The 14,132-nt window shown below is 46.7% G+C and overlaps 1 protein-coding gene across 1 annotated transcript; it reads right to left on the bottom strand.

The window, feature by feature from the left end:
* Positions 1-5,724: 5,724 nt before the first annotated feature.
* On the bottom strand, positions 5,725-10,285 carry LOC309326597 (leukotriene B4 receptor 2-like). The gene is made up of 2 exons (XM_081835459.1): positions 9,789-10,285; positions 5,725-7,471 (listed from the first exon to the last, which is right to left on the bottom strand). Coding segments are annotated over exons 1-2 (1,152 nt in total). The 5' UTR covers positions 9,791-10,285; the 3' UTR covers positions 5,725-6,321.
* Positions 10,286-14,132: the final 3,847 nt, after the last annotated feature.

Below are 14,132 nucleotides of genomic sequence, written 5' to 3'. Positions count from 1 at the left end.
CAAAACCCTAAAATGTATTTTATATAATTGACTTTTTGTTTCTATTCTTTGTATATCATATTGTTGTTTTATTGCTATGGCCGATGGCTGACGCAAATAAAGATTCATTCATTCATTCCCATATTGGGCAAAAGATTCCTGCATTGTACAGGATTGGACAAGATGACCCCCGTCATCGCTTCCAACTTTACTGTTCTACGATTCTGTGATTCATTCATTCCAGTATAACACCCAGTAAAGGCACAGTGATCTTATTCTCACACTGGCGCTCTTCACACAGCAGTCATCCAGATGCTTGCGAGGAACCTGCAAGCAGGATGTGAGTGCCATAGCGCCCTCCCCATTTGGGATTCCCAGCTGCTAGTACTAAACGCCAATCTGCCTTCACCAGTGGAGTTAGAATATAGCCATATGCAGCCTTTGTGCATGTACCCACCATGCACACATGGGCTGTGAATGGGACAACACTCCTTCTTGCAAACTCTCACTGATTTCCTCCAAGGATCTTCTCCAAGCACCAGTTCACCAACTCACATTTGAGACACTCTGCAAGTGCTCTGCCCAGTGAGGCTCAGCTCCTTACAGGCGCATTGCTAAAAAGAATGCAAATATTTGATTGTGCCTCATCCCTGCTCGGGATGGGGGAGAAATCCTACTCAGTTCACATGAGAAAATAAACTTACTTAATTCATACGTTCCAAAGCAAGAGGCAGATCACAAGCCAGTCTTCAAAATTCGCTTTTTTCCTGAATTTTGCAGTGAAGTTCTCCAACTACATTTAACGTACAAATGTGGATATATCGGGGCACTGTTGCCCAGAAATGCACAGATTAATGAAAATGACATAAAATTGCAGTATCTTTGGGAAAGCTGCTTTGCAGAAATGTGCATACACGTATTGGGCAAAATTGCACATAAAAATGTGTGCATTGTCAGAAATTTGCACTGAAAGGTTGGCGAATTAAAAATCAATGAATTGCAAATTGATGCTACAGTGTAGAGAACTGAGCTTCAGACTTCAAAACTTAGAGAAACTGAAATCAACATATTTGCCCAGCCCTAGTTGTAGCAGGAATGTATTGCTTGTATTTCATCGCTCAGATTTTGAGTAGGGTCGAAATGTAAGGGCCCTAGGTGAAACCAACGAACCCCAAGTAGCTGATTCAATCCAGTTTTGCCAAATCATACATTTCCCTCACCCAACCACATGCTTCTAAAGTAGCCAAGGGAACAGATCCCTCATCAATCTCAAGGGGACCTGCAATGGGAAGAACGGGTAGCATGGAAGCTGAAGGAGTTCTGTAGACAGCATTAGATCAGGCAGACCCTCAGCTCAACGTAAGGCAGTTGCTTAAGCTTTGCTAGAACATGCCAACGTCCTGTTTCCTACATAAGCCAGCAAGTCACCTAAGCGAAGCCAGAGCATGAAGGGAACCACCGTCCTTTGTCCTCAGTAGCTGATATTCACAGATATACTGCCTCTGTCCTTGGAGGTTTGCTATATGGCCATTTAATTGCATGCTCAAGGGACGCGGGTCGCACTGTGGGTTAAACCACAGAGCCTAGGACTTGCCAATCAGAAGATCGGCGGTTCAAATCCCTGCAGCGGGGTGAGCTCCTGTTGCTCGGTCCCTGCTCCTGCCAACCTAGCAGTTTGAAAGCACGTCAAAGTGCAAGTAGATAAATAGGTACGCTCTGGCGGGAAGGTAAACGGCGTTTCCGTGCACTGCTCTGGTTCACCAGAAGTGGCTTAGTCATGCTGGCCACATGACCCGGAAGCTGTACGCCAGCTCCCTCGGCTAGTAAAGCAAGATGAGCGCCGCAATCCCAGAGTCAGTCACGACTGGACCTAATAGTCAGGGGTCCCTTTACCTTTACCTTTTAACTATAGCTTTAAGCTCCTCTATATGCATGTGTGTCTGTGTTGATGGGATATGAATCTTGACAGGAAAAAATGGGTAACGTTGATGGGCATACCTTCCATAAATGAGTCTATTCCTCTCTTATGAATAATCCCTTTGCAACTGAAGTACGTCTGTTCAAGCTCTTGAGCCCAATAAATTGTGATCTGTGCCAGCTGCAACTGGAAGGTCTGAAGAAATGGAAGAAAACAGTAGGTGGCGCCAGAGTCAATGGCAAGCAGAGCCAACTCGTACTAGTTTTATTCCCATTCTCTTCCCTGCTGAGTTCTACTTGGGGATCAACACTGAGACTCAGGAGGAAGAGGCTGACAGCCAGTGTCACCCACTGGACTGAGCTGGATGTAAATAGGAAGGCAGACAGTGAAGACTGGTTAAGGGCAGACTGAGAAAGGTGTAGCAGTACCCCATTCAATCTAACAAAGCAGCCTCCACTTATTTCAGTTAAAGCTGTCCAAGACATTTTGCTGCCTGAGGCACACTGCAAGGTGACAACCTTCCCTTCCACATACAGAGGTACCTTGGTTCTTGAACTTAATCCATTCCATTCAAAAACCAAGGTGCGGCTTTCAATTGGCTGCAGGAGCTTCCTGCACTCTTGCAGAAGCCAAGTCGAATATTTGGCTTCTGAAAAACGTTCGCAAACCAGAGCAATTATTTCCAGGTTTGCGGCGTTTGGGAGCTGATTTGTTCAGTAGCTAAGCCGTTCGAGTACCAAGGTACCACTGTACAGAAGTTGATCAGACTGCCAGCCGAGTCTTACACTGTCAACAGTACCTGAAAGCATCTGCCTCACTCTGCCTAACAGTAGGGCCGACCCCAATTCTAATATCATCCGTATATTTTTCTCTCTCTCACTCTGCTTACAATATCTGAAATTTTCACCGACGTTTCATTTAAAACAACAACAAATGGGCACATCTCAGCAATTCACAAGAAATCATTAGTTTATTATTGCAAACAATCCGACACAAATAAGGATGGACTACTGATGTATTTTGGATTTTTACTCCTCTTCAGCATATGGAAAGGAGGTTTCACATGCAGAATAACTGTTTCAGAAGTGAGACCTGTGACAAAATGTGTGACGTGGAGTGCGGCTGTTCACGTCCAAATTCTGATTTCCTCCCGTCCTCCAGTAATCAGCTGGCATTCCATGGCCACTGAACATGCTTAGACCTCAGTTTCCACCCCTAGCCCTTCTGAAAACCTTGGATTGCCCCCTGCTTGTTGGCAATAGCTGCATCTTGGCTGTGCCCATTCGGCTGCAAAAACAATGGTGCTCACAGCATGAACTTTGGAAACAAAGATGTGTGCATGTGTAGAAGCCCCTGCTGCCTTCAGAAAACAAGAATGAATTCACCGCTCTTAACTTCTAAAAATGGGCACTTGTGCTGCAGGCAGATAGCGAAGGAATGCTATGCAGGTTTTGTCAGAGTGGATCTACAGATCTCTTTCCTTGTGGGCACACCCTAGCCCATTTTAGCTTATTAAAAAAACAAAAACAAAGCCTACTGTAAGATTAGAAATATTCCACATCAAGATGGGTAACATGCCCATTTAACACACAAGAGAGGCAGAGGGAGAGAAACTGTACAGAAAACAACATAACTTACACTGAAATATAAAAAATATCAGTTCATCCAACCACCTTTGGTTTCCTAAAAACACACACACACAAAAACCCCCTCAATAACAACAACTTGGTAAAATATGGCAACCTTAGTTGAGTCGCTGATTAGACAACACTGATCTCCTTCACACCATAGCAAACTTCAAAATGTGGGATCTCCTTTGTCATATTTGTGACCCCAGCCCCAAGGAGCAAAGAAAGCTTAGAAAGGGGCTTAGAAAGAGAAATGGCTTTAGAATTAAAGAACATCTGGGCTCATCTGAGCTGAGGAATTTATTTTCAGTACCAGAGCTAAGCTCACATTTCTTTTCTGAGCAAAACCTGTTGTTGGTTCCCCACCTGCCCCAAAACTTTCCTCATTTCAGCAGCCTATTCAAGCCTGATTTCATCAGCCAAATTTGGGGGAGGGCTTTAGCTAAATGGTGGAGTATATCCTTTGCTTGAAGAAAGTCCAGGACCCCCAGCTTCTCTTGGTAGGACTGGGAAGAGACTTCTGGCCTGAAATCCCGAGGAGCTGTTGCCAGTCAGTGTAGACAATACTGAATGAGATGGACGAAAGTCCAAGGCAGCTTTTTATGTTTCCTGAGGTTCCCAATGATCTGACTCAGTATAAGGCAGCCTCCTATGTTCCCATTTTACTTAAAACTGGTCTGGAAGCTCCAGCTGATGCGAAATTTCAAGGCTAGACTTAAAAGTTTGCACTGGTTGACCATAGGCTAGTGGGCCAAGTTCACGGTTCTTGGAGTAATTTACAAGGCCTTTAGCAATTTGTGTCTACGATACCTCAAGAACCATCTGGAGGGAGTTGTTGTTAGCAACCCCTCTCCCCCATGGCTCTGCATTCGCCATTGTGCATCCATTTCTGCAGAACTTCCTGACTGACAGGCCCCTTCCCTTAGTGAAGCATTTAGTGAAGACTATTTGAGCAGGCATTTTAAGGAGGCTTTTCTGATATTATGGTTAATTCTGATCGATCTTGTATGTTTCCTAACCCTGTTGCAAAAGCCACAGTGCTCATGCAGTGGGGGTGTAAGAAATCTAGGGAATATTGAGGGAAATAAAAAGGATGTTAAGGATGACCCCCCCCCCAAGATGTTCCTTTTGGGTATAATAGAGGGTGAGATACCTAAGGACGTATTAAATATATTTTTTTAAAAGCAACTGCTGAGGCCAGAATAGCCTATGAACAAATGTGGAAGGACAAAAACAGCCTAACAAAAGAGGACTGGCAGAATAAGTTAATAAAACACGTGGAGTAAGTGAGGCTGACTGCAAATGTAGGAAACCAGGATGATAAGATGATAAGAGAGGAGTAGGAAAACTTTGGGGAATATTTAAAGAATTATAGCAGTTACATAAATCTCCAAATAGGACTGGATATAGGAACAGCAGCTAAATCAGTTAGAAGGTGTAGAAAGATATGTAGCAAAACTAAGAATAAAAAGGAACCCATGGGAGGGTGTGTGGGGAAGTGGAATAATGTAGAAGGATAATGAAGAATATTGTGAAATGGATGTACCAATTTACTGTTAAAGCACTAATAAAATGGAAAAGAGAGCAAAGGCCACAGTGCTAAGTGGTATATTAACTCTTGCAATAATAGAATGATAATGATAATTTGGAATAAGAAAGGCTGTTGCTATTGCTAAACAAATGGGACTCAGAAAACCTTGTGGATCTACAGCAAACCTACCAGCAGTTCTTCACCTACATTTCCCCCACTTCTGTACTATTGCCCTCCAACATTTCCAGAATAGAAGTTGTACTTAATTTAAGAACTGAGAGGTGTAGCTCTTCCCTGTCTCTAATCCCTCAGGTGTAGATTATTTATTGAGGAGGGAGACACTATGTATATGCCCAGAGTCACCCTTTGTTTTATAAGTTTCACATCTTGCCCTGAAGGCGGAAATATATATATGGGTTAAACCACAGAGCCTAGGGCTTGCCGATCAGAAGGTCAGCGGTTCGAATCCCTACGATGGGGTGAGTGCCCATTGTTCGGTCCCAGCTCCTGCCAACCTAGCAGTTGGAAGGCACGGGAAGGTAAACGGTGTTTCCGTGCATTGCTCTGGTTTGCCAGAAGCAGCTTAGTCATGCTGGCCACATGACCCGGAAGCTGTACGCCGGCTCCCTCGGCCAATAAAGCAAGATGAGTGCCGGAACCCCAGAGTCGGTCACGACTCTGGACCTAATGGTCAGGGGTCCCTTTACCTTTACCTTTATATATATATGACTAAGCTTAGTGCACTGAGTATCAGATTAAACCTGACTTGGGTTGAAGGAACAATAGCTATGGAAGTCATTTAGCAGCTTTGTAGTGTGGACATGGTCTCAATGAGTTTCCTAGAAGCCAAGTTTCCAAAAATAGAGTAGCTACGACATCCAGGCCTAGCAGGTAGAGATGGCTCAGCAGTAGAGGACATGCTTTGTGTAAAGAAGGTCCCAGGTTGAATGCTGAGCATCTCTCAGCCAGGCTGGGGAAACACACAGGGAGCTTCTGCTAGTCAGTGAGCTACTCGTCTTCAACTTGTGGGTCAGGCCTCATTAGTGGGTTGTGGCTCGATCCAAGATGGATCACACCAGGAGCACTCCCACCATGCAAATATATGGCAAAAGGTGAAGAAACGGGTCTCCCAATGCATGTTTGCATTATAAGTTGGTCCTGAGTCTGAAAAGGTTGAAGATACCTGGTGTAAACAATACTGAGCTGGCAGGACTGACTCATAAAGCATAAATTACATCTTGTGTTGAAACCTGGCATGATTCAGTCTAGGAGTGTCTGTATCCGAGCTGCTCTCTTGTGCCACCAAGATCCGGCCCTCCGTCTTGGTCCTTGTCCAGCCCGTCACAACTCTCCAGGGGCTGCTGGTCCATGCCCATGGCAGCTCCTGCCACCACCACCAAGTCTTTGGCCAGGTTTTTGTGGGACTGGGATCTTCTGCCGAGCCCATCGGATGCCCCCTCAAAGAACTGGGCGATGAAGTTGGCCCCTGAGGTCTTGATGAGGTTCCCAGCCACAAAGACATAGAGCACAGGGTTGATGCTGCTGCTGAGGAACGCCAAGGCTGTGGCACCCGCTCTGCCACTCTTCCAAGCCTGCCCCAGTCGTTCCGCCGTCCGCCCTGACGACAAGTTAGAAGCTACCTGGAGAACGTTGACGATGTGATAGGGCACCCAGAGGACAGCAAAGCAGATGACAATGGCGACAATGAGCTTCTCGGTCCGAGCCCCCTGTCTCCGCTTCACTCCCCTGAGGCGGATCAAAACGGCAGAATAGCAGCCGACGATTATGGTGAAGGGTATCACAAAGGCCACCACGGTTTCCAAGGTGAAGTGGAAGATGGTCAGGCTCGGCCTGGGGTGGCAGGGCTCACAGATGTACCTCCCTGAGGGATCCTTGACTACTTGTCGGAAAAGGAGGGCCGGGATGGATAACAAAATGGCCGCCACCCAAATCCCTGACAGGATCTTGACCACCAAGTGCTTCTTGCGAATGGCTTGGGAGAAGTAGGGCTGGTTGACTGCGAGACACCGGTCCACGCTCATGAGGGTGATGATGAATATGCTGGCAAACATGTTGATGCAGCACAGGTAGTAGACCCCTTTGCAAACTGCTAGGCTGAATAGCCAGTTCTTGAAGATGAGGAAGGTGATGAAGAAAGGAGTGAGGAGAAGCACGACCCCATCGGCCACTGCCAAATTAACGACTAGGAGGCAGGTGACTGAGCGGTGACTCGGCTTCATCTTCCAGAGGATACTCCAAATGACAAAGAGGTTTCCGGGCAGCCCGATAAGGGCAGCCAGGAGTAGGAAGACAATGCCAGTCACACTGGAGGTCGGGGAAGACAGGAGGGTGCTGTTTCCAGAGGTGTGGGTGCAGTTGTTGGTGGCACCACTGGAAAGAGGGGCTGGGGACTCCCTGTCAGGAAGGAAGAAGAAGAAAAGCTTGAGCCAGGAGGAACTGAACTGTGCCTTAACCCCTATCACCATTGGCTGTGACAAATTGCGATCTGTTTTGATCACAGCCATCTCGTGCATCTCTCTTTCCTCCTATGGTCTATTATACCCCCTGAAATTGATACTGTAAGCTCACTGGGGCAGGGGCCTCTCTCTTTTATGTATGCACTGTAACTTTCAAAATGTTTTGATTATTGAGTGTATTTGTATGGCTTGCAGTGCAGAGTCCCGGGTTCCTTTAGGAAGAATGGCATGACGACGACAATTATAATATCAATAATATTAATAATATTAATGTTAGCCTATGAAGTGATGAGGGGACACGGGTGGCGCTGTGGGTTAAACCACAGAGCCTAGGACTTGCCGATCAGAAGGTCGGCGGTTTGAATCCTCGCAACGGGGTGACCTCCCATTGGTCGGTCCCTGCTCCTGCCCACCTAGCAGTTCGAAAGCACATCAAAATGCAAGTAGATAAATAGGTACCACTCTGGCGGGAAGGTAAACGGCGTTTCCGTGCACTGGTCTGGTTTGCCAGAAGCAGCTTAGTCATGCTGGCCACATGACCTGGAAGCTGTACGCCAGCAACCTTGGCCAATAAAGCGAGATGAGCGCCACAACCCCAGAATTGGCCACGACTGGACCTAATGGTCAGGGGTCCCTTTACCTTTACCTATGAAGTGATGATGGTGATGTTTTTACTACTCCATCAATAGGGAAGAGTGACAACTAGAGGAAAATGTTCCTGTCCTGAGGAAATTGCAAATTGGAATTCGGCAAAGCTGGGGCAACAGAAGGAAGGGAGGAAGATGATCTAAGCAACTGCCAGTGAAGTTTCAGAATCAGGGGTAATGATTTGGTGTGTGTGTGTTAGAGAAGGCCAATTGTATTCTCCTCCCTCCCTCCTATCCACGGGTCTCTGTGCCTGAGCCGACTGGCTATGGAGGATGGAGCTGAACTGCTTCTCTCCCTGCCAATTTTTTTCATTGACTTTGTGGGTGCCTGGCCTCCACAATTATATTATTGTGGGTAGCCAAACACCCACAGCTCCCTTATGCTCCCGTCCCTCCCTTGGTTCTGTCTCCTTCCTTTCAGCTGTGTCCTAGCCTTGCATTTTATTCTGTTTATGGTATTATACCACACAGCGGCTCCCAGCCCCTAGGCAACATGGTCCACCCCTTTCACCTGCACCACTGTCCTTGACCCCATTTCTTGGCCACACCCTATGTAAGAACGTAAGAACGAACAGGTCAAAGGACCACAGAGTCCAGCATCTTCCCTCTCCCAACACTGGCCTGGCAGATGTCTTATGGAAGCCATCAAGCAGGGCAGGAAGACAACAGCCCTCGCTCATGGTTGGATCCCAGGAGCTGTTATTCAGCTGCAACCGAACATGGAAGCTCCATTTAACCATCAAGGCTAATAATACCAATGGACAGACCCATCCTCCATTAATTTGCACCATCCCCATTTCAATGCCCCCTGAGGTTGTGGCCCAGTGTCACTCCTTTCTGTGGCAGCAACTTCCACTCAAAAGTCATCATTTGAAAAAGTTTTCTCTTGTGTTTCCTGAATCTCCTGCCATTCAATGTCAATTGATTCCCAAGCTCCCCAATTTCTACTGCAGAGAGAGAGAGAGAGAGCATGCCTCTCTCTAACCACATTCCCTAGAGGGTGCAAAATATTTTTACAAAAGCCTCCCTCATGTTTTCCCTCCCTTAGTGGCTTTCAGTCTTCCCTCAAGGGCAAGATGTTCTACCACCACATTCCCTAATCATTTGGGTTGCCCTTTTCTGTCCCTTTGCCAGTTTTATGATATCCATTTTATCATCAGTCGACTACAACTATAGACAGGTTTCCAAGTGCGGCTTCCCCATGGATTTGTACAAGGGCATTATCATCCTGGGCAGCTTAACTTTCATACCCTTTTCCTGATAATGCCTGGAATTTTCCACTGGAATTTTCCAGAGTGGTGCAATGTTTCTGCTCCTTTATTTTGACAACAACCACCATGCAAAATATGCAAAACAATATTTTGTCTTGTGTAACTCAGAAAGAAAGAGTTGTAGGTGTTTTTTTCTTTTTCCCCCTGGCATCCTTCTCACACATTAACCCACATACTTCCAAACCGTCCACCTTGATTTTGGTCTATCCCAGATCTGGGCTACTTCCTACCCACTTCATCTTCCCCAAACTTCCAACCTGAACTATCGCAATGTGGTCTTCTTCTGGATCTGCTTATGGTTCTTCGCCCTGACTGAACCTGCAATGCAATGACTTACATGGGTGAGTTGGTCTCTGACTGGAGCCCAGCGAAGCTTCTCTTGCTCTGTCTGCCTCCGTCTTTCCTTCACATCCTTTCCCTGGGCTGCGAATTATCTCCTTCTCCCAGAGCTTCTGAGCTGCTGCTTCTATTGCTGCTTTGCACGTCCAGACTGGAAGCTGGAATGAGGTTGAGTAATGGAAGAGGAGGGAGTGGCAGAAGGACTTGCCTTCTGCACACAACCCCCCCCCCCCGCTTCTTCACTAGATCTCCAAGTTGGGACTTGCTGGCATTGAGGAAGACCACACCCAAATACATTTGTGCCAAGAGGACCCTGGTTTTCTCTGTGTATTTCTTCTCTTACTCTCTCCCCCTTGCCTTCTGGCCCCTCTGCCATCCTTTTCTCCTTGTCTCATCCTTTCATTCAGAGAAATCCGCCTGGACGTTGCTTAAAAAGGAAGCAGCGAGATGGCATGAGGCTGGCTGCGGAGCGCAGATAATGGAACCCACAAAGCCTCTCAAGGAAGAAAACCTCACATTAGGCAACAGCAGCTCCTCTCGCAATTTTTGTTTCTGCAGGGGGAGTGACAGAAACATCCTAGAATGGCTGATTCTTGTAATTTACCTACACAATCTCTCTCCCCCCTGTGCCCCACAAATAGGAAGGCAGGAAGCTGCCTTATAACTCAGTCCACACCTAGCTCAGTAATGACTGGCAGTGACTCTCCAGGTGTCTTTCCAATCCCTTACCAGATAGGGATGCAAAGCGGATGCTCTTACCACTGAGCTACAGCCCCTTTCCTGCTTAAAGCTCATTCTGTTTGATGCTAAGTTCTTGGCCTACCCTTTCTGAAATGAAGTGTGCTGGTTTGGTGGAAGTTACCTGCTCTGGTCTGGGAGTGCCTAAAGGGTTCCCTTTGAGCTAGGTCTTCCGCTCAGGAGCCAATTCTCTTTCCAAGTTTTCAAATATCTAATTTTAAAAAGGTGAGGGGGGGGGAATCAAAGAGGTGCATACATAAAGGAGCCAGTGTGGTGTAGTGGTTAAGGGCGGTAGTCTCCTAATCTGGGGAACCGGGTTCGCGTCTCCGCTCCTCCACATGCAGCTGCTGGGTGACCTTGGGCCAGTCACACTTCTGTGAAGTCTCTCAGCCCCACTCACCTCACAGAGTGTTTGTTGTGGGGGAGGAAGGGAAAGGAGAATGTTAGCCGCTTTGAGACTCCTTAAAGGGAGTGAAAGGCGGGATATCAAATCCAAACTCTTCTTCTTCTTCTTCTTCTTTAGCTTACAGAAAAACAACAACCCATTGGGAAAACCCCATAGTGGGACTGCAAGCTGCACCTCTTGATTTTCCAGCTGCCATGACCAGTGAAAGAAACTGAGCCCTTTTTTTGGGGGGGGGATGAGCCAGCAGAATAGTTTTCTATTTTTTACATTTTGCATTGAATTGGGTAAGGTTTCTAGCATGAAAAGTGTGTGTGTTTCTCTGCCAGCAAATGGGGTAGCAAAACAAGACGACTTCTGCTCAGTGCTAGGCCTGTGCTGTGCTGTGCGGTTCATATCAAAGGTCCATTGAATCCAGTATCCTTTTCCCAATAGTGGACACTCAGACACCTCCGCAAAGCTCACCAGCCAGGCATGAAGGAGATACCCACCCATTGTTGCTTGTCCCTTGCCCCCAGCATCTGGTAGTCTGAGGTATACTGCTTATGAACATGGAAGTTCCATTTAGTTGCCTGTATCTGTTTCAAATGTGCTACTTATTGCATTTATATTTTTAAGGAGGATGTGTGTGTGTGTGTGTGTGTGTGTGTTTATATAAAGGTAAAGGAAAAGGTAAAGGACCCCTGGACGGTTAAGTCCAGGTCAAAGGCAACTGTGGGGTGTGGCGCTCATCTCACTTTCAGGCCGAGGGAGCTGGTGTTTGTCCACATACAGTTTTCCGAGTCATGTGGCCAGCATGACTTAACCGCTTCTGGCACAACAGGACACTGTGGCAGAAACCAGAGTACACGGAAATGCCGTTTACCTTCCCGCCACAGTGGTACCTATTTATCTACTTGCACTGGTGTGCTTTTGAACTGTTGGCAGGAGCTGGGACAGAGCAATGGGAGTTCACTCCATTGTGCAGATTCAAACTGCTGACCTTCCGATCGGCAAGCCCAAATGGCTCAGTGGTTTAGACCACAGCACCACCCGCGTCCTATGTTTACATAATGTTTTTTAAAGATGATACCATTATGTATATTTGTTTTAATCAGGCTGTGGATTTTAGTTGTGCTTTATTTCCAGTTTTCTTTGTATATCACTCAGAAACATTTTGATCCAGTGGTTTAGTGACCCCTCCCCCCAAAAATAAAAACATTCACACCTCAAGCCTCATCAACCATTGGTAGCACTCTCCCCTGTCTCATCCCTCCTTTATGTGGGCAACCAGCTGGTAAGATGACTGCCTTCTCTTCTCTTCTCTGCCCTCCCTCCCTCCACCAATCCTGATTGCATCCTGCTCTGTTTGTTATGCAATACAATTTGCATTAGTGAAATCAGAGAGATGACTGTAAGGCGTGACCTTGGATGGGGATTCTTTTTCTGCTTCATCATGGCTCTAGTCACACTCTTGAGACACGGCTGGTTCCAGTGTCACTGTCTATGCCTGTCTCAGAAAAAGGACTGTGAGCTGTCCGTCTGCATGCTGGCCAAAATATCACAGGGTTGAAAGGCAAAAGGGTGCATTGGAGGTCATCCCCCACTCCAGTAACTTCTCCTTTAAGGCAGGCAGATCCATCTGCCACCCGCTCAACATACACCACCCAGATGGTCAATTGTGGCCGAGCCGTGTATTATTTTCCTCCCCCCTCTGTGATCTTAGCTCTCAGTGGTGGTGGTGGACCTAGCTAAATGTGGCTATGCCATTGGTGATGGAGGGAACCCAGAACCTTCAGCAAAACAGGAGCGAACTCCTCCCAAGATGTACTTTCTCTACAATATGCTGAAAGCTGTCTGTTTCACTTTTGTGTGGGGATCTGAAAGTGAAGCTGGGTCAAAGTTCCCTCTCCCTTCTTTTTGAGGACACTTCAAAAGTGTACAGTGGTACTTTGGTACTTGAACGGCTTGGCTCCTGAACAAATTGGCTCCCAAACTCCGCAAACCCAGAAGTAAATATTCTGGTTTGTGAATGTTTTTTGGAAGCTGAACTTCCGATGTGGCTTCTGCATGAGTGCAGGAAGCTCCTCCAGCTCCTGCAGCCAAACTGGAAGCTGCATCTTGGTTTTTGAGAGTCGAACAGACTCCAGGAACAGATTCAGTTTGAGAACCAAGGTACCACTGTATATGTGTGTGGCAACTTTTGGCAATGCCAGCAAATTTCAGGTATTTTCGTTTTACCTTAAATACATGGTGGCCAAAGCTGCTTTCTCCTTCTCCTCCTTTTCCTTCTCTAGACAAACAAAACAAAACCTGGCTGCTGCTTGAAGGCCACATTCCTGGGAAAGAAAGCCCTCGGGAATGATGCTGAGTCACACATCCAGTCCTAGGAATGTGGACAGAGCAGTCAAACTGCCACTTGAACTGACCCGGTCCTACCGTTGGACACGGATAGGTGGCCAATTCAGATGGCAGGTCTGTGGGGCAGCACCGACAGTACGCCCAGAGACGTCACCCATTTCTCTCTGTTGTCACACAGCTGGACCTGGGCTTCATATTCTGGCATGCTTTTAGAGTTGAATTCATATTCAACTTCCAGTGTGGCTAGTGTCAGACTAGGACCTGGGAGATCAGGGTTCGAATCCAGCTAGGCGATGAAGCGTGACCCTTGGGCCAGACACATTCTCCCAGCTAAGTCTACTGCACACATTTGTGGTGAGAAACATTTATGTCTCCTTGAGCTCCTTGTAGGAAAGGTGGGATATAAATGAAAAAATAAAATATAAAAAACTATCGCCAGTCAGCTACTGGAGACGGAGGCGCCATCTTATCCTTCGCCTCAATCAGCCAAATGTCTTGGGTCGGCCCTGCATTTGAAATAGTGCTGTGGCTTTTTAAATAATTGTTTTTAAGAATAAGTCAAGAAAAAAAGTGGGGGAGGTATTTGCCTACCTCAAAGGTTAATTCAGTCACAGAGAGGCATTCTCTACCCCATGTCGTTCTGTGAAAGTACTGAAACAGCTGGTTTAAACACTGTGACTCAGCATTAGCTGAAGTCCATGACTCAGAATAGACCCATTTCAATGAAGGAACATGACCAACGTAAGCCCATTGAATTAAATGGGTCTAATCTGAGCATTCCTTTGTTGGAGACAACTTTCCACACATGACTTGGTGGCCAGCATTGCAAGTCATACAGTGGCCCAGAGCAGTTTCTCCCTT

Source organism: Podarcis erhardii (assembly GCF_964252035.2).
Source record: "Podarcis erhardii genome assembly, chromosome: 13".
Taxonomy (NCBI): Eukaryota; Metazoa; Chordata; class Lepidosauria; order Squamata; family Lacertidae; genus Podarcis; species Podarcis erhardii.
Note: the sequence above shows the minus strand (reverse complement) of the source record. Positions and strands in the feature narration are given on the sequence as shown.